A 19,650-nucleotide genomic window follows, 5' to 3' on the forward strand; every position below is an offset into this window, starting at 1 on the left:
CTTTTGTTGTACTCTTTGGTCTTTTTATTGTGTTTTGTGTTCTGATATGAAACATTTCTGTCAAGAAATTCTGGAAATACACATTCAGTTTATATTAACCATTCATGGGACAGTTTTGATAATCTTTTATAAAGTTACTTGTTGAGCTTTACACTCTGGACTACATTCTTCCTGGATGCATGTTGCAACACAGACAACACAAAGTGCAATTATCACTGCTCAAAATACTGTTATCTTATCGCCCTATACCATCATAGTCAATATAGAAAGCAAAGAGCAAGTTTACCTGCATTTTCTATGATTTAGACAATGTAAATAATATCAATGTTGAGAAATGATGAGCACTTTCAGGTCATATAAATAAGATTGTGCAGTAGTTTCGGAGAGAAGATTTATTGTTGTAATCACATGATCACTTGTTCCATACAAGGGTAAATTGAGATGTAAAACTGAGGTCAGTTTAGGAACCATGTAGACAGTAAGAAGACAGTCAAAAAGGACCTTTGGCATAACATTTATCCCTTCCTCTTGAAGTAAGGTTGGATGGTTACAAACCATGCAAAATAATAAAATAGATAATGTTTATTATATAACAATAACATGTAGTGCAAGGCTCATTCACAGAAAATAAATGATTAACTGCCAAATATCTTCAAGGCATTAGGAAGTTAACACTTCATGCAGAGTGTAATCTTGCTAGCAATACTCGAAACATCTTGTTGGCTATCATACCCACAATATAGTTTCAAACTGGAATGTTTGTTGCTTGTTGCTTTGCAAGTTAATACAATAATAGCAGCCAAATAAGCTCCATGCACATTAATTGAAATCCATACAAAATTCAGATTCATATAAAGTGTACAAGAGTTCATTGTCAAACTGAGTTCTGCACATTCAACGTAGTTTTATTATTTAGTAGATACTTTTAAAAAAGTCCAAATATTTGGAATTATTGGGAGTGATGTTTTTAAAACATGTCAGTTCAGAAATTAATATGTCGAGCCTGATGCTAGATTTACTGCTTCCCTGTAAGATTGGGCTGACGTCTCAACTGTAACTTTTATTTTCTCTCTATAAATGTTAGTGACATCTTGGGTGGAAATTAGTTTGGATTTGGAAGGTAGAACGGAGCAAGGGCCAAAGTAGCAGAAATAAGGTCTCAAAAGCGAAGATTCTCTGGAGGTTGCCCCAGGGTTCAATTTGAAAAGAAATGCCATGTCTTCAAAGGGTCTGCGCAAAAAGCAGGTCGTTTGTTGCAAAGTGTTTTTCGAGAGGGCCTGAGGATGTGAAAAGATAAAATATGAATGCTATTTCCATATATATGGTACAGTTTGTGTGGGCCTTTTTGAGATTAAAGCAGCTTTTGGGATGTTGTGGTGGGTCAGCTTTTCCAGGTAGTCTTCATGGGGATGTAACTGTATAAGTACTGTTGGATAACTTTAGCGATATTGCACGAGCGAATATTTAATAAAAATACACGAGGACTGGTTAATTTAAGCTGTTCGAGATATTCTGTGCTCTGTACCAAATATGGAGGAGGTTCGTGCAGGAAGGAACTGCAGATGCTGGTTTAAACCAAAGATTGACACAAAAAGCTGGAGTAACTCAGCGGGTCAGTCGGCATCTCTGGAGAAAAGGAACAGGTGACGTTTCGGGTTGAGAACTTCTTCAGAGGTTCTCCTGGCTTGAGTATGGTATTGATCGGTAATTATTTTAATTTTAGAAGGAGATTATTAGGAGATTATCCTAAATTTTAGAAGGAGATTATTTCCTTTGCATTTCTGTACTGCCTTTTCAAATGGGATAGTTAGTTAGCCCCACATCTTCTACCAGGTCCTACAGATATGGAACCTGGTTATTTTTCAGATGGTTAACAACTTTGGTAACACTTCTCATCTCTTCTCATTTGACTCCGGGTTTGCAGTGCAGCACAGTTAACTGAGAACTGCCTTATTTCTTTGATTCCTACCGGAATGCGAGATTTATTGAGATGGCATCTGAATAGTGAAACGCTTCGTTAGGACCACAATTAATAATTCACCTCCTGTGCTCCATTTAAACCTATGCCTCCACTGCCGAAGGGTGACATCCATACACCATGCGTTTTCCAATTCCATTGATGGAAAGAAGACAATTGACATGAGAATCGTGTTACATTTATTTTACGTACGCCATTCTTAAAGCTCGGTTTTGGTCTTGTGAATGTTCTTCTGGATAATGAAAAGCTATGTGTACTTTCACTACTTTAATTGAAACTTATGGAGAATTGGTCACTATCAAGGCCACCATTCTCCTGCACTGTATCAAAAGTACTATATTACTCCAAAATATGACTAGGTTTAAGACAAGATCAGTTCCTTTGTGCAACTTTTTCTCGAACTGGTTCGTCTGTCTGTAGTAGAGAGGAAATCTATATTTAAGTACTCCAGACATGTTTCGCTTGCCCTAATAAAATTTAAATACTTCAAAAACATAAAAATAATTTGCTTGGTCTGGGTCGCTAAACGTATCAGCCATCAAAAGCGGATAATTCCTGGTGCTAAATTAATTATAAAAAAATTATCCAAAGGGACTCCTCTGAAATTTATCGCAAGTGCTCAGATACACAAATGCATGTAAACATGTACGTAAGCCAATATGTAAGCCACAAGATTACCAGGCAAAGTTAGGTATCTGTGAAGAGGCCTAGAGAGACTTGTTTCTGAAAAGAAAAGTGCAAAAGGCCCGACCTTTCTGTGGCACTCACTCACTCTCAGACAGAACCTCACTTGTCCTATGCCATGATGCAGGGGCAAGATCACCACCGGGCAGCTGGCATCAATCACTGAGGATAGACCCCGGGAGTTCGTTAGTCAACGTGTGCCAGCGTTCTATTTTCTTGTCCTTGCTCTTCAAACAGTCAAACCAATGCTTTAAACGTTCGCCTTTTGCATTGATTCCAAGTGTCACCCCACCTAAACAGAACATTTACAGGAGTGAGGATCTACTTTTGAAACATGCAGGACCGAGCTGAAGATAGACGCAAAATGCTGGAGTAACTCAGCGAGTCAGGCGGTGTCTCTGGAGAAAAGGAATATTGATTTCTCTCATTGGCGTGAATATTGGTCTCTCTAACTTTGCATTTCCTCTCCCTCCGTCCCTACCCCAACTTTTCGCCGTTTGTTTTCCTCCGTTATCACCTCGTCCCCAGCCAACAATGGACCATTGTGAGCTCCACCTTTCCTGAGTCATCGATGCAGGCTCTGCTTTGTACTGTACCTTCCCCATAGCTCTCGTGTCTCCCTTCCTGACTCTCAATCTGATGAAGGATCTCGACCCGAAACGTCACCCAGTCCCCTTTTCAAGAGATGCTGCCTGACCCGCTGAGGTACTCCAGCATGTTGTGTCTATCCACTTTTGATATACTGGAAGATGAACATCTTAAATATAATACAAGTTGTAATAACAAGAAACTGCAGATGCTGGTTTTAATAAAAGTCCAAGTAAGCAAAATAAAGAAGATTATAATAATTATTAAATTATTTAAAAACATAACAACAACAAAACAATAATAATAATAATAATAATAGTAATAATAATAATAGTAATAATAATAATAATAATAATAATAATAATAATAATAATAATAATAACAATAATAATAATAATAGTAATAATAGTAATAATAGTAATAATAATAATAATAATAATAGTAATAATAATAATAGTAATAATAATAATAATAATAATAAACAGGTAAGTAAGTTAAAGATAATACATATTTCCTTGGCTGTAAAATAGAATAATTTAATATCTAATCAACAGGGAAGGTAGAAAAATCTACATTCCAAAACAATATTTTATTAATACAAACTAAATAATTTTACTTCCCACTTGTATTTTGGATAAATCAACAGTGCAATTCATATAGATTATCAGGTTAAGTAATGCCCTTTTATTCAACATTTCTTGAAAAAGTGACACAAAGTGCTGAAGTAACTCAGCAGGTCAGGTAGCTTCTGTGGAGAACATGGATAGGTGATGTTTCAGGTCAGGATCCATTTTCACATCCATTGCCACGGGCCCCTTTCAGAATGGCAGGCAGTGACTAGTGCGGTACTGCAAGGCTCGATGCTGGGACCGCAGCTATTTACCATATACATTAATGATTTAGATGATGGGATTAAAAGTAACATTAGCAAATTTGCAGATGACACAAAGCTGGGTGGCAGTGTGAACTGTGAGGAAGATGCTATGAGGATGCAGGGTGACTTGGACAGGTTGGGTGTGTGGGCAGATGTATGGCAGATGCAGCTTAATGTGGATAAAAGTGAGGTTATCCACTTTGGTGGCAAGAGCAGGAAGGCAGGTTATTATCTGAATGGTGTCAAGTTAGGAAAAGGGGAGGTACAACGAGAGCTGGGTGTCTTTGTACACTGAAAGTAAGCATGCAGGTACAGCAGGCAGTAAAGAAAGATAATGGCATGTTGGCCTTCATAACAAGAGGAGTTGAGTACAGGTGCAAAGAGGTCCTTCTGCAGTTGTACAGGGGCCTGGTGAGATCACACATGGTGTATTGTGCACAGTTTTGTTCTCCAAATTTGAGGAAGGCCATTCTTGCTATTGAGGGAGTGCAGGGTAGTGCACGAGGTTAATTCCAGGGATGGCTGGACTGTCATACGTTGAAAAAATGGAGCGACTGGGCTTGTACACACTGGAATTTAGAAGGATGAGAGGGAATCTTATAGAAACATATAAGATTATTAACGGATTGGACACGCTAGAGGCAGGAAACATGTTCCCGATGTTGGGGAAGTCCAGAACCAGGGGCCACAGTTCACCCAAAGAGTTGTGAATCTGTGGAATTATCTGCCTGGAGAATGCAGTGGAGGCCGATTATCTGGATGCTTTCAAGAGAGAGTTAGATCGGGCTCTTAACGATAGCGGAGTCCAGGAATATGGGGAGAAGGCAGGAACGGGGTACTGATTGTGGATGACCAGCCATGATCAAAGTGAATGGCGGTGCTGGCTCGAAGGGCCGAATGGCCTACTCCTCCTGCACCTATTATCCATTGTCTACTGTCTTTAATTAGGCTATATAGCCCATCATGTCTACTCTGCCATTCAATCATGGCTGATCTATCTCTCTCTCTCTCAACCTCGTTCTCCTGCCTTCTCCCCATAACCCCTCCGCCCCTATTTATCGGCATGAAGCCATCTTTGGTGGATCTTTTCTGATGGTGGGACAAGACAAGCCTGGGGAAGTGGTGAGGAAATACAAAGAGAACATTCCAGAAATTCCCAGCAGATCAAACACTGTTCTGCTGAGAGATAAATAGAGTTTAGCTATCAGGTCAATGACACCCCAAATGCCAGAGGAATACTGAGAGAGGCTCATTGACCTGAAGTATTACCATTGTTTCCCAATCCATAGGCTCTGCCTGATCTGCTGAGTATTTTACGCAATTCTTATCTTTATTCCTGCATTGTTTATTTTTTGTTGGTGATGATGAAGCTTGGTGTGATTCTGAGAAGTTTATTGCTTAACCTGTTAATGGGGCAGCTGTGTTGAATTTACTACAAGTACCCAGATGTTAGATGTGGTGGGCTTCCATGGATGGCGATTGTGCTTGGTGCATCTTTTTCATTGCTGTGGTCGATTAGTAATCACACCTTATGCAATACATGGTTCACCTGGCTATACTAGAGAGCACATCGCTGAGGATCTGGAGTTTGTACGATCATAAGGTCATGGCATAGGAGCAGAACTAGGCCATTCGGTCCATCGAGTCTGCTCCACCATTCGATCATGCCTGATCTATTTTCCCTCTCAACCCAATTAGAGTCATAGAGTCATGGAGTGATACAGTGTGGGAAACAGGCCCTTTGGCCCAACTTGCCCACACCGGCTAACATGTCCCATGTACACTAGTCCCACCTGCCCGCGTTTAGTCCATATCCCTCCAAACTTGTCCTTTCCATGTACCTGTCCGTTTCTTAAACATTGCGATAGTCTCAGCCTCAACTGCCTCCTCCGGCAGCTTGTTCCATTCACCCACCATCCTTTGTGTGAAAAAGTTACCCCTTAGATTCCTATTAAATCTTTTCCCCTTCACCTTGAACCGACGTCCTCTGGTCCTCGATTCCCCCACTCTGGGCAAGAGACTCTCCTTCCTGCCTTCTCCCCACAACCTTTTCCTGCCTTTACTAATCAAGATCCTTTCAAAATACCCAATGACTTGGTGTCCACCGCCATCTGTGGCAATGAATTCCACAGATTCACCACCCTCGGGCTAAAGAAATTCCTGCTCATTACCATTGTAAAGGTTCATCCTTTTATTCTGAGGTTGCGCCCACTGGTCCTAGACTCGCCCACAAGTGGAATCATCCTCTCCACATCTGCTCTATCTAGGACTTTCATTTTTTCGGTCGGTTTCAATGAGATCTACACGAAGGCCACATGTGCACTGGGCAAAGACTGTCTATCCTTGATCTTCAACTGCATTGCATTGGATGGTTATTCCACCATCAACATTCATCAAAAAGTTAAAATGACCAGAGGGCAAGTCAGCGGCTACAAATGACTCACTGCCTGACCCACCAAAGTCTTTCAACCACCCAGTCCAGAACCATCACGATATATTAATAAAGGAACTGAATGAGGCTTTATATCTCATTGAATGAGTCTTAAATCCAACAGGTAGACAAAAATGCCGGAGAAACTCAGCGGGTGAGGCAGCATCTATGGGGCGAAGGAATAGGTGATGTTTTGGGTCGAGACCCTCAGGGTCTCGACCCGAAACATCACCTATTCCTTTGCTCCATAGATGCTGCCTCAGCCGCTGAGTTTCAATGAGTTTCCATGAGACTCTTAGGGTCTCGACCCGAAACGTCATCTATTCCTTCACTCCAGAGATGCTGCCTCACCCGCTGAGTTTCAATGAGTTTCAATGAGTTTCTTAGGGTCTCGACCCGAAACGTCACCAATTCCTTTGTTCCATAAATGCTGCCTCACCCGTTGAGTTTCAATGAGTTTCAATGAGTCTCTTAGGGTTTCGAACCGAAACATCATCTATTACTTCACTCCATAGATGCTGCCTCACCCGTTGAGTTTCAATGAGTTTCAATGAGTCTCTTAGGGTCTCGACCCGAAACATCACCTATTCTTTCGCTCCATAGATGCTGACTCACCCGCTGAGTTTCTCCAGAATTTTTGTCTACCTTCGATTTTTCCCGCATCTGCAGTTCTTTCTTTAACTTAAATCCAACATTGCCATTATGAATATTACAGGCTGCAGTAATAATTCAAATCCACTTACCGATGAAATCATTTGATTTTCCAATGTCGTAATCCCAAACAGTTACTTCCAGAGTTTTCTTAGACAAATCCGCTTGCTTGATCTCGTAGAAAAATTCCTAATTGAAAGAAAAACACCAAGAACTGCAACTGAGGTTTCTCATCTTTGCAATTCAACTTGACTAAAAGTGGGGCGTGTAGCAAGGAACTGCAGATGCCGGTTTACACTGAAGATAGACACAAAAAGCTGGAGTAACTCAACGAGGCAGGCAGCATCTCTGGATAGAAGGAATGGGTGACGTTTCAGGGCGAGACCCTTCTTCAGACTGAGAGCCAGCGAGACACAGAGATATGGAAGGGTAAGGTGTGAAAACAAGGCATCAAAGGGGACAACGCTCTGCGGACAGTCTGACTGTCTTCCTGATTACATTTTATCTTTGTTGTAAACTTCCCCTAGCTAACAATGATCTATTCTACATTTACCTTGAACTTCACCCCCTTTGATGTCTTGTTTTCACACCTTACCCTTCCATATCTCTGTGTTCCCCTCTCCCTTGACTGAATGGGTCGAAATGTCACCCATTTCCTCTATCCAGAGATGATGTCTGTCCCACTGAGTTACTCCAGCATTTTGTGTCTATCTTTAAAGTGGGGTGTATATTTTATCTTTAATTATCACTGAACAGGTGACTATCCAGGGCCACAACTTGCCCAGAACCATCATAGAGTGATAGAGTGCTACAGCAAAGGAATAGGCCCTTCGGCCCAACTTGCCCACACCGGCTAACATGTCCCACTCCCAGCTCCACTAGCCCCACCTGCGCACGTTTAGTCAATATCCCTCCAAACCTGTCCTATCCATGTACTTATCTGTCTGCATCTTAAACGTTAGGATAGTCCCAGCCTCAACTACCTCCTCTGGCAGCTCGTTCCATACACCCACCACCCTTTGTGTGAATAAGTTCCCTCTCAGATTCCTATTTAATCTTTTCCCCTTCACCTTGAACCTATGTCCTCTGGTCCTCGATTCGCCGAATCTGGGCAACAGACTCTGTGCATCTACCTGATCGATTCCTCTCATGATTTCAACAATGTTAATTCAAATAGGATCATTGGATTGGAATCAGGCAGGTGCAATGAAAGGCAGGAGATCTAGTTTGACTATCCAAGAGGAGAATTTTAATTTTCAATCCTACTGTACGTCTCCTGTTAAAATGATTAAAATACATCGTTCAAGCCTCCATAAAACACAGGTGTTTTTTCTCAATGATTTGTTGCTAACGACAGATGGCACAATGGGCTAAGTGTTCGGCTGGCAACCGGAAGGTAGCTGGTTCGAATCCCGCTTGGAGTGCATACTGTCATTGTGTCCTTGGGCAAGACACTTCACCCACCTTTGCCTGTGTGTGTGGATGTAATTATGTGAAGCACTTTGGGGTCAATGCAAGTTGACTAAAAATGTGCTAAATAAAGAAATTTAATTTAGATGGAAACATTTCAATTCTGATTATCACTTCTGTGAGTTAATTCTGGTTTCCTTTATTTGTAGTTTGCTGACTATAAGATCCCAAACCACCCCCTCCCCAGGTACCTTCCCCTGCAACCGCAGAAGCTGCAACACTTGTCGCTATACATCCTCCCCCGACTGTCCAGGGACCCCGACAGTCCTTTCAGGTCAGGCAGAGGTTCACTTGCACCTCATCCAACCTCATCTACTGTATCCATTGTTCAAGATGTGGACTATTATACATCGGCGAGACCAAACGCAGACTGGGCGATCGTTTCGCGGAACACCTTCGCTCCGCCCGCGTGAACCAACCTGATCTCCCGGTTACCGAACACTTTAATTCTCCTTCCCATTCCTACACAGACCTTTCTGTCCTCGGTCTCCTCCATTGTCAGAGTGAGGCTAAACGCAAATTGGAGGAACAGCATCTCATATTTCACTTGGGCAGCTTACAGCCCAGTGGTATGAATATTGATTTCTCTCACTTCAGATAGCCCCGGCATTCCCTCTCTCTCTCTATCCCTCCCCCACCCAAGTCGCACCAGCTTCTCATTTGCACCCAACAAACAGCTAACAATGGCCTGTTTCCTTTATCATCGTTACTTTTTTGCATATCTTTCATTCATTGTTCTTTATCTCTCCACATAATCGCCTATATCTCTCATCTCCCTTATCCCTAACCAGTCTGAAGAAGGGTCTCGACCCGAAACGTCACCCATTCCTTCTCTCCAGCGATGCTGCCTGTCCCGCTGAGTTACTCCATCTTTTTGTGTCTATCTTTGGTTTAAACCAGCATCTGCAGTTCCTTCTTACACAATCAATCATAACAACTTGAGATAAAAGGACGCACTGGGCTTTGGGCTTCGTAGCTTCCAAAAGTGAATTACTGATTTACAAATACATTTTCATTTCTTTGTAACACAATTAAATTATGACAGATTGATGCATTTAATTTTTTCCTGATACAAATCGGGATTATCTGTAAATTTGGCACGGTGGCGCAACAGTAGGAGTTGCTGCCGCACAGCGTCAGAGACCCGGGTTCTATCCTGACTGCGGGTGCTGCCTGCTCGGAGATTGTACGTTCTCCCTGTGACCAAGTGGGTTTTCTCCTGGTGCTCCAGTTTCCTCCTACACGCCAAAGAACTAAAGGTTTGTAGCTTAATTGGCTTTGGTAAGTTGTAAAATTGTCCCTTGTGTGTGTGTGTGTGTGTGTGTGTGTGTGTGTGTGTGTGTGTGTGTGCGTGTGTGTGTGTGTGTGTGTGTGTGTGTGTGTGTGTGTGTGTGTGTGTGTGTGTGTGTGTGTGCGTGTGTGTTAGTGTATAGGGTGGTCGCTGGTCGGCGCAGACTCAGTGGGCCGAAGGGCCTGTTTCCATGCTGTATCTCTAAAGTCTAAAATAAAATCTAAACTACAGTCGGGATTAGGAGATACTCAGGCAAATGTAACCCTCCAACACTTACAAAATTTAACTTCGCTCTTCCGTAAATTAATTTAATAATAATTAAAAGCTAAGTTACATTTTGCGGGGTAAGTTAGTAACTTAAATTTATAGGGAGACACAAGGAACTGCAGATGCTGGAATCTTGTGGAAAACACAAGGCGCTGGATGAACTCAGTGGGTCAGGCAGCATCTGTGGAGATAATGGACAGGAGTCTGAAGAAGGGTCCAGACCTGAAGCATCGACTATCCATATCCTCCACAGATGCTGCCTGTCCCGCCGAGTCACTCCAGCACTTAGCGTTTTGCATTAGAATGAGAGGGGTCAGTTGACATTAGTACTGGACTAAATTGCATTGTCCTAATTCTACAGTTTTATCATGGATATTATAAAGTATGAAAATTGACAGCATTTCTGAAGCACAGATTGGAAGGTTTATCTCCGCATGTAAAGCATGCGTTCAAGTTTCGAAACTTGGTGCGATTTGTAGGGAGAAACACTGCTAATATTGGAAGTTAATGTTTAACTCATCGAACCATACAATGTTCATCATCATCATCGATGAAAACATCAACGGGCACGGTGCCTTACAATGCCGTGTACGACAGTGATCGCAACTTCTACTGAAGTGTGGAAGGCCGTTGGCTTGCTAGAAGCTCATCCGCCCTTTGGCTTGTTTTTGGTCCTCCTGGGGGTCCACAGCCCCCTCCTCACCTGGCAAACCAGGTGGGGGAGACGGTTTAGTCACCGGCTATCCGACCATGGAGCAGGTAGCACGGGATTACATGGTACCCGTGGCGGGGGGGAACTCCCCCCGACCTATCCTGTCAATGCTGCTTACAGCATATCTCAACTTTATCCAATTTTAGTCCGTCTTTCTCCCTTTCCTTCTTGTGCATTATCATTCACACCAGGTCTGCGTTCCCTCTCTATCATGTCCACGTGGCCCTTTTTCATGCACAACTCTAAGCTTTTATACTATTCAGCCGTCACCATGAAGATAGTTGCACCAGACTCCGATTGAGGCATTTCGTCAAAGAGAAACATGAAACGGAAATCAACTTTCTTCCTTGTCCACTCTTTCTGTATACACAGTTTTCTAAGAGAATGGAGACGCGAGGAACTGCAGATGCTGGAATCTTGAGCACAACACAAATGCTGGAAGGTTAGGCCGCACCTGTGTAGGGAAATGGAGAGACAACATCTGAAGAAGGATCCTGACCTGAAACGACGTCGTCCATTTCCTCCACAGATGCTGCCTGACCACTGAATTCCTCCAGCACTGTGTTTTTTTCCCCCTAAGGAGACAGACACAAAAAGCCGGAGTAACTCAGCGGGTCAGGCTGCATCTCTGGAGAAAATGAATAGGTGATGTTTCGAAGCGTCACCCATTCCTCCTCTCCAGAGATGCTGCTTGACCCGCTGAGTTACTCCACCTTTGTGTGTCTACCTTCAGTGTGAACCAGTATCTGCAGTTTCTTCCTACATATTAGGTAGTCAATTTGCTGTTCAGCTTCTGTGTAGTTGCTGAGGGGACTATATGACCCTTCCAGTTCTATATTTCTCCAGCAATGGGTAATACCACTCAGTTCCTCTTTGTACATAATAAACCACGCAACACCAAGCACAGTCCTCAGTAGAGCAATGAAACCCAGTCAACAATGTATTGCTGATTTGTTACACTGCAATCTTAACAAATGAAGAAGATGTTCCCTGTAAGCTATCATGACCTCCGCATTTAAAATAAGATGCATTAATACCTCATTAAATTCTGGATTAAGGGTTTTCTTTTTGACAGCTGTCTTATGCTTTGATTTCTTGTCAGCGTCTGGCTTCAAATATCTGAAAGAAAAACATTTCGAAAAATTAAGTGGCAGGCGAGATCTTGACAAGTCCCATGGTGTTTCTTCGGAGAAGAACAAGGAGATTCAATCATTGTGATACGACATTCATCCCACAGGTGTTCCCACCAAAAGCAGTCTGATCGGCCAGTCTCTCGTTCTGATGTGTATCCTTTAAGGGCCTGTCCCACTTGGGCGTCATTTGAGCGTCGCGCAGGTGGCCCACGAAGATTTTGTGAATCCCAACATCCTGGGGCGCAGTGCGCGACCGTGCGTCACTGCCTACGTCACCACGCACCATGCGCGCGTAATGCACGCCATGTGTGCATAATGCACGGCATGCGCGCATCACGTGCGCGTCACAACGCGCACATCTTGCGTCGTGACGCCTAAATGATGTCGCGTAAATGAGGCGCAAATGACGCCCAAGTGAGTCAGGCCCTTTAGCTCCAGCGATCCCCGCACATTAACACAAGCCTACACACACTAGGGACAATTTACACTTTTACCAAGTGTATAAATCCAAGCCAATTCACCAATGCACGTCATTGGAGTGAGGGAGGAAACCGAAGATCTCGGAGAAAACCCATGCAGGTCCCGGGGAGAACGTACAAACTCCGTGCAGACAGCACCCGGGTCTCTGGCGCTGTAAGCGCTGTAAGGCAGCAACTCTACCGCTGTGCTGCTGTGTTGCGCTCCTTTTTTCTGATTGGCATTTATCTTTTCCCATTTGCTTAGCTTCAAAGGCTAATTTGGAGAGACACTATCATCGGAACTCACTTGTCAAAAAACCTAGATCTCACCATGCCATGTCTCCAGACGATGTGCCATTCAAGTTTGATGGCATTCATTTGCAAAAAGGGAATCTGTGATCTAACTGTGTGTGAATGTGTGTGAGTGATTGGTGGTGGTCGGAAGGGCCGTAGGCGCAGAATGGCAGCCACGCTTCCGTCAGTCTGCCCCAGGGCAGCTGTGGCTACAGAAGTAGCTTACCACCACCGAGTGTGACTGAGGAGTGAATGAATAATGCGATGTAAAGCGCCTTGAGTATTAGAAAGGCGCTATATAAATCCCATCCATTATTATTATTATAACTGGAAAGTCTGTGAAGTCCAAGATTTTTGTTCCAAGTCCTCCAGCCTTATGACGTGCCAATACACAGAGAACTTGTACAGTGGTGTTGAATGACATATAATGCTTGCCAAAGCAGCATGTCTGACATTTTGGAAGATATATATATATATACTAGACCAAGTGCAGACCCGTTGGGTCTGTTCCCCAAACGCACGGTTGCGAGGGGAGGAGGTGGCCTGAGGCGTCACACATACACTAACCAACCTCTCTCACACACACTAACCACCCCTCACACACACACACACACACTAACCACCCCCATTGATATTATATTAATACACTCCTTTTACCCCATGCCCTGCCCTATCCACTCACACATAGCCCCCAATTCGCCGGCACGGAGGGGGAGACGGAGGCACAGAGAGGGAGACACGGAGGCAGAGAGAGAGGCACGGAGGCACAGAGAAGGACACGGAGGCACACACATACACACACACACAGTTTTAAAAGTATATAGATACACACACACGCACACGCATACATATACGCACACACACATACACATATATATATATATGTAGCTCACAGATGGCACAGGTTTTCACACTGGTGAACCTTGCTTTGCTCCTACTGACTGGGTCCTCTATGAGTAGGTCAGGGACAATGAATTCCTTTGCTAGGAACATCTCTCTTCGACAGTGGCGTACCGTCCCGTCCCAACCCTTCCAGCTCTCTTTCCTCATCCCACCCCTTCACCAGACTTCGTTATATTGTCTGACATTTCTCCCCATTCCAACCCATCATCTTATCCCAGTCCCAACCCTCTCTGACCCACTTCATTGAGGTCCAAATCAGACCATCCCAGTCAGTCACCTCACTATCTACCCACTACCATCCACCCAGGTAGCTGGAGATGGTGGTCTGCACAATGTCTACTTTGTCAATAACATATCTCAGAAGACCAGCTAATATTATGCATCCTGCTATTGAGTATCTTCATATGTTCCTCATTGTCTCTGACTCGCTGAGGAGCCATTGTCCAACTTTCACTTCCTATTCCTCTTTATCTTTTTCCAGCTTCCCTCATTCACCCTTTCTATCCCCATTATATTTCCTTTCAAGTTCAAGTTCAAGTGAGTTTATTGTCATGTGTCCCTGTATAGGACAATGAAATTCTTGCTTTGCTTCAGCACACAGAACATAGTAGGCATTTACTACAAAACAGATCAGTGTGTCCATATACCATAATATAAATATATACACACATGAATAAATAGACTTCACTTAGTCACAGAGTCATGGAGTCTTAGGGCATAAAAAAAGGACCTTTGGCCCAACTTGCCCACGCCGGCCAACATGTCCCAGCTACACTAGTCCCACCTGCCTGCGTTTAGCCCATATCCCTCCAAACCTGTTCTATTCATGTACCTGTCTAAATGTTTCTTAAACGTTGCGATTGTACCTGCCTCAACTACCTCCTCCGGCAGCTCGTTCCATACACCCACCACCCTTTGTGTGAAAAGGGTACCCTTTAGGTTCCTATTTAATCTTTCCCCCCCTCACCTTAAACCTACAGGTATATCCACTGGTTCTCGATTCCCCTACTCTGGGCAAGAGACTCTTTGCGTCTACCCAATCTATTCCTCTCATGGTTTTGTACACTATTAGATCACCCCTCATCCTCCTGTGCTTCAAGGAATAGTCCTAGCCTGCTCAACCTCTCCCTATAGCTCAGGCCCTCGAGTCCTGGTGACATCCCCGTAAATCTTCTTTGCACCTTTTCCAGCTCGACAACATCAAGCTTCCAACTTGGAACTGCTACATTTCTGATGGTGAGTCAGCAAATCAGGGCTGGCCAGGAAATGTTGGGACCACTTATCAAGAAGAAAGGGGCAAGGAATGGGGAGGAAATGGCCACAGTTACCTCCGCAGCATGGAGTCCAAGTCAATGGATATTTTAAGGTTTTAAGAGATAGATTAGATTCTTGATTAGTACGGGTGTCAGGGGTTATGGGGGGAAGGCCGGAGGATGGGGTTAGGAGGGAGAGATAGATCAGCCAGGATTGAAAGGCGGAGTAGACTTAATGGGCCGAATGGCCTAATTCTGCTCCTATCAGTTATGACCTTATGGAAAGGATCACAGATTCATGGTCTGTGCCAAAGGGAACAACTTGCTCCGGCAAAGAAACACAGGCAGTTTAGTTTAGAGGTACAGCGCAGAAACAGGCCCTTCGGCCCGCCGAGTCGACACCGACCAGCAATCACCGCACATTAACACTGTTCTACACATGTATCTCTGGACAAAGCAAACAGAGATAAAATGTAGTCGGAGACAGTGAGACTGGTGGGTGCACTGGGGGGAGGGGGGGGGGGGGGATGGAGAGAGAGGGAAAGCAAGGGTTAATTGAAGTTAGAGAAGTCAATGTTCATACCGCTGGGGTGTAAGCTGCCCAAGCGAAATATGAGGTGTTGTTCCTCCAATTTGCGCTGGGCCTCACTCTGACAATGGAGGAGGCCCAGGACAGAAAGGTCAGTGTGGGAATGAGAAGGGGAGTTCAAGTGTTGATCAACCAGGAGATCAGGTAGGTTTAGGCGGACTGTACTGTACTATGTCTATGTCTTATAGAACAGTAGTACAATGTTTGAAAATGACACAATTCCTTTCCCTGACCCCGTTTGAATAGGATCAATGACCCTGAGCAAAGCAAGGGTCTCTGTTCATTAATTTATTAATGTTGTTAATTTTTGTACTTCAACAATGTTTTAATAATTTGTTTTTAAAGGGATTATTTAAAGAAAATGAATCAAGTTAATTTGAGCAGACATGTAAAATAATTCACAGGGTTTTGATGCTGGTGAGCTGTCAAAAGGCATCGAGGATTTTCTGGAAACTGGCCTCAGGATATGCCGGGGAGGTAGAGCTTCTCCTGTCAATTAATTGTTGTACTTTCCATCATTTGCAACGGGATGTGATGGAACTGCAGAGCTTTGATCAGATCTGTGGGCTGTGGAAGCAGAGAACTCTCCTCCAGAAGAGTAACTCAGCGGGTCAGGCAGCATCTCTGGAGAACATGGATAGGTGACTGAAGAAGGGTCCCGACCCGAAACGTCACCCATCCTTTTTCTCCAAAGATGCTGCCTGACCTGCTGAGTTACTCCAGCATTTTGTGTCTTATCTCCGGTGTATACCAGCATCTGCAGTTCCTTCCTACACATGGATAGGTGATGTTTTGGGCAGCGACACTTCTTCAGAATGGAGGACGCAAAGTGCTGGAGCAGGACAAAGCATGACAGGTCATCGTCTTAAGAATATTTCTGTTATTAAGCCATAGGGTTTCCCCTTCTCCCCGCTTGTTGGTGCCTCATTTGCAGATACACCGCTAGGTGCATAAAACGTAGAAGATAGAACAGCATGAGAACAGGCCCTTCGGCCCACAATGTCCATGCTAAACATGATGCCAAATTAAACTAATCTCCTCTGGCTGCATATGATCCATATCTCTCTATTCCCCACATATCCAAGAGGCGTTAAATGCCACTATCGTATCTGCTTCCACCACAGCCCCTGGCAGTGTGTTCCAGGCACCCACCATTCTCTGTCTCCCTCACACATCTTTAAACCATGTCCTTCTCACCTTAAAGCAATGGCCCTCTAGTCCTTGGCCTTTTCACATTGGGGATAAAGGTTCTGAATGTCTACCCTCTCTATGCCCCTCATAATTGTATGTACTTCTATCTGGTCTCCCCTCAACTTTCATCGAACATGTTGCTCTTGAGTCATACCTTTAGTTTAGTTTAGTTTTTAGTTTAGAGATACAGCGCGGAAACAGGCCATTCGGCCCATCGCGACCACACCGACTAGCGACCCCCACACACTAGTACTATCCTACACACTAGGGACAATTTAGACAAACACTAAGCCAATTAACCTACAAACCTGTACGTCTTTGGAGTGTGGGAGGAAACAGAAGATCTCGGAGAACGCACAAACCCCGTACAGACAGCACCCGTAGACGGGATCGAACCCGGGTCTCCGGCGCTGCCAGCGCTATAAGGCAGCAACTCTACCGCAGCACCACCGTGCCGCCCTAAGAGTTTATCTGACCCTCAGAGTTTATCGAACTGATTTCTAAAGAAGGAACACTCAGCATGCATGTTGACAATTCAGGTTTCAGATTCTAAAGGACACAGCTTTAAGGTCAGAGGGGAAAAAGCTTAAATGGAATGTGCAGGGCAAGCTTTTTTTCACACAGGGACTGGTAGAAGCCTAGAACACACTGCTGGGATGACGGTGGAAGCTCATACGAAAGTGTCATTTAAGAGGTTGTTAGATAGGGACAAGAAACCACCAGGAATGGAGGGATATGGATCACATGTAGGGCGAAGAGATTAGTTTAATCTGACACCATGTTCAGCGCAGACACCTGGGCTGTAAAGCCTGTTCCTGTCGTGCACTGTTCCACATTCTGCAATTTCAAATGTTTTAATTCACCAAAGGAAAGGTGAAGCTCAGTTCACATTTGTGACAGTAGGTAGACCCTGCACAGAAGAAGATGGCAGTCGTTGTTGGAGATGAAGCTCACCCATAGATTGTCACTGGATGAGTTCTGAAGCGCAGTATCTCACGCCCAGCTATCTTTAGTGTCTTCAACAATCACCTTCCTTCCTTCCATTGTATTGGAGATAGAGTCACAGTCATACAGTGTGGAAATAGGTCCTTCAGCACAACTTGCCCACACTGACCAACATGCCCCATCTACACTAGTCCCACCTGCCTGTTTTTGCCCCACATCCCTCTAAACCTACGCTATCCATGTATTTGTCTAAAGCAGAGAGTGGTGAGTCTGTGGAATTCTCTGCCTCAGAGGGCGGTGGAGGTGGGTTCTCTGGATGCTTTCAAGAGAGAGCTAGATAGGGCTCTTAAAAATAGCGGAGTCGGGGGATATGGGGAGAAGGCAGGAACGGGGTACTGATTGGGGATGATCAGCCATGATCACATTGAATGGCGGTGCTGGCTCGAAGGACCGAATGGCCTACTCCTGCACCTATTGTCTATTGTCTAAATGTTTCTTAAATAGTGGGATAGTACGTGCTTCAACTACCTCCTCCGGCAGCCTGTTCCATACACCCACCACCCTTTGTGTAAAAGAGAGATTCCTCAGGTTCCCATTAAATAAATTACATGGAGGTGCTTGTGCATGTTTGTGCATTGTTCAATTTCAATTCTGCTTATAACTCAATGGAAAATGAAGCATGTGTGTTGGCATCAATACTGCACTCAGACATGGGTAGAGGAGAGACACCCACGTCACACAATCCTCAGGTAATGACCAACTCCAGTTAAAGAGTCGAACGCATTTAAGAATAAAGGGTAGGCCATTTAGGACTGAGATGAGGAAAAACGTTTTCACCCAGAGACTTGTGAATCTGTGGAATTCTCTGCCACAGAAGGCAGTGGAGGCCAATTCACTGGATGTATTTAAGAGGGAGTTAGATTGAGCTCTTAGGGCGAAAAGGAATCAATGGATATGGGGAGAAAGCAGGAATGGGGTACTGATTTTGGATGATCAGCCATGATCATATTGAATGGCGGTGCTGGCACGAAGGGCCGAAGGGCCTACTCCTGCACCTATTTCCTATGTTTCTAACCACTTATCATAGACATTCAGCCACATCACAATCGCTGGTCAACGCCAACTCAGTGGGCTGAAGGGCCTGTTTCCACTCCGTATCTCTAAAGTCCAAAGTCTAAAAGAGTCCTCCTCCATCCACATAAAGAGGAGTTGGTCACCATTAACCAGAAACTTAGATGGAGCTGTTGCATAGATGCCATGCATCTTAGAGCAAATCGGAAGCTGTTATAAGTATGGTGGCACAGTGGTGCAGAGGTAGAGCTGCTGCCTCACAGTGCCACAGACCCGGGTTCGATCCTGACGGCGGGTGCTGTCTGTACGGAGATTGTACATTCTTCCTATGACCGCGTGGGTTTTCTCCGGGTGCTCCGGCCTCCTCGCACATGCAGAGACGTGCAGGTTTGGGGGTTAATTTCACTTCTGTAAATTGTCCCTGGTGTATGGGATGTGAAAGTGGGATTAACATAGAACTAGTGTATGGGTGATCGCTGGTCGGTGTGGCCTCGGGTGGGTCGAAGGGCCTGTTTCCACGCTGTATCACTGAACTAAAGTAACTCTCCTCCACCGTCGACATGACACACATCAGAAGTGCAGTGAATTGATGACTGGATGAGTGTTTATCCAGCAAGTAACTGACTTGGCCCAAATCTTTCATTCCAAAAATATACCACCAGTACATAGTGGCTGCAGTGTAGCTCGTTGCCTAGGCTACTCTGACAACAGCTCCCAAACCAGTGTTCTCGTTGGCAAGGTTGGGCTGGGGCAGCATTCATGAACGAGCACTAACATTTCGCGAGTAAAACACAAAGTGCTGGAATAACCCAGTGGGCCAGGCAGCATCTGCGGAAGGAATGGATAGGCGGCGATTCGGGTCTGATG

At 44.4% G+C, this 19,650-nt stretch overlaps 1 protein-coding gene across 1 annotated transcript in view; it reads right to left on the minus strand.

Moving 5' to 3' along the window:
• Window positions 1-9: 9 nt before the first annotated feature.
• doc2b (double C2 domain beta) overlaps window positions 10-19,650 on the minus strand; it is a 256,425-nt gene continuing 236,784 nt past the window's right edge. The window contains exons 7-9 of the mRNA XM_033046182.1: window positions 11,984-12,065; window positions 7,299-7,395; window positions 10-2,954 (exon numbers count right to left, since the gene is read on the minus strand). Coding sequence (XP_032902073.1) covers window positions 2,818-2,954; window positions 7,299-7,395; window positions 11,984-12,065 — 316 coding nt within the window. The 3' untranslated portion in view covers window positions 10-2,817. The remainder of the gene's footprint in view (window positions 2,955-7,298; window positions 7,396-11,983; window positions 12,066-19,650) is intronic.

Source organism: Amblyraja radiata, chromosome 28 (assembly GCF_010909765.2).
Source record: "Amblyraja radiata isolate CabotCenter1 chromosome 28, sAmbRad1.1.pri, whole genome shotgun sequence".
Taxonomy (NCBI): domain Eukaryota; kingdom Metazoa; phylum Chordata; class Chondrichthyes; order Rajiformes; family Rajidae; genus Amblyraja; species Amblyraja radiata.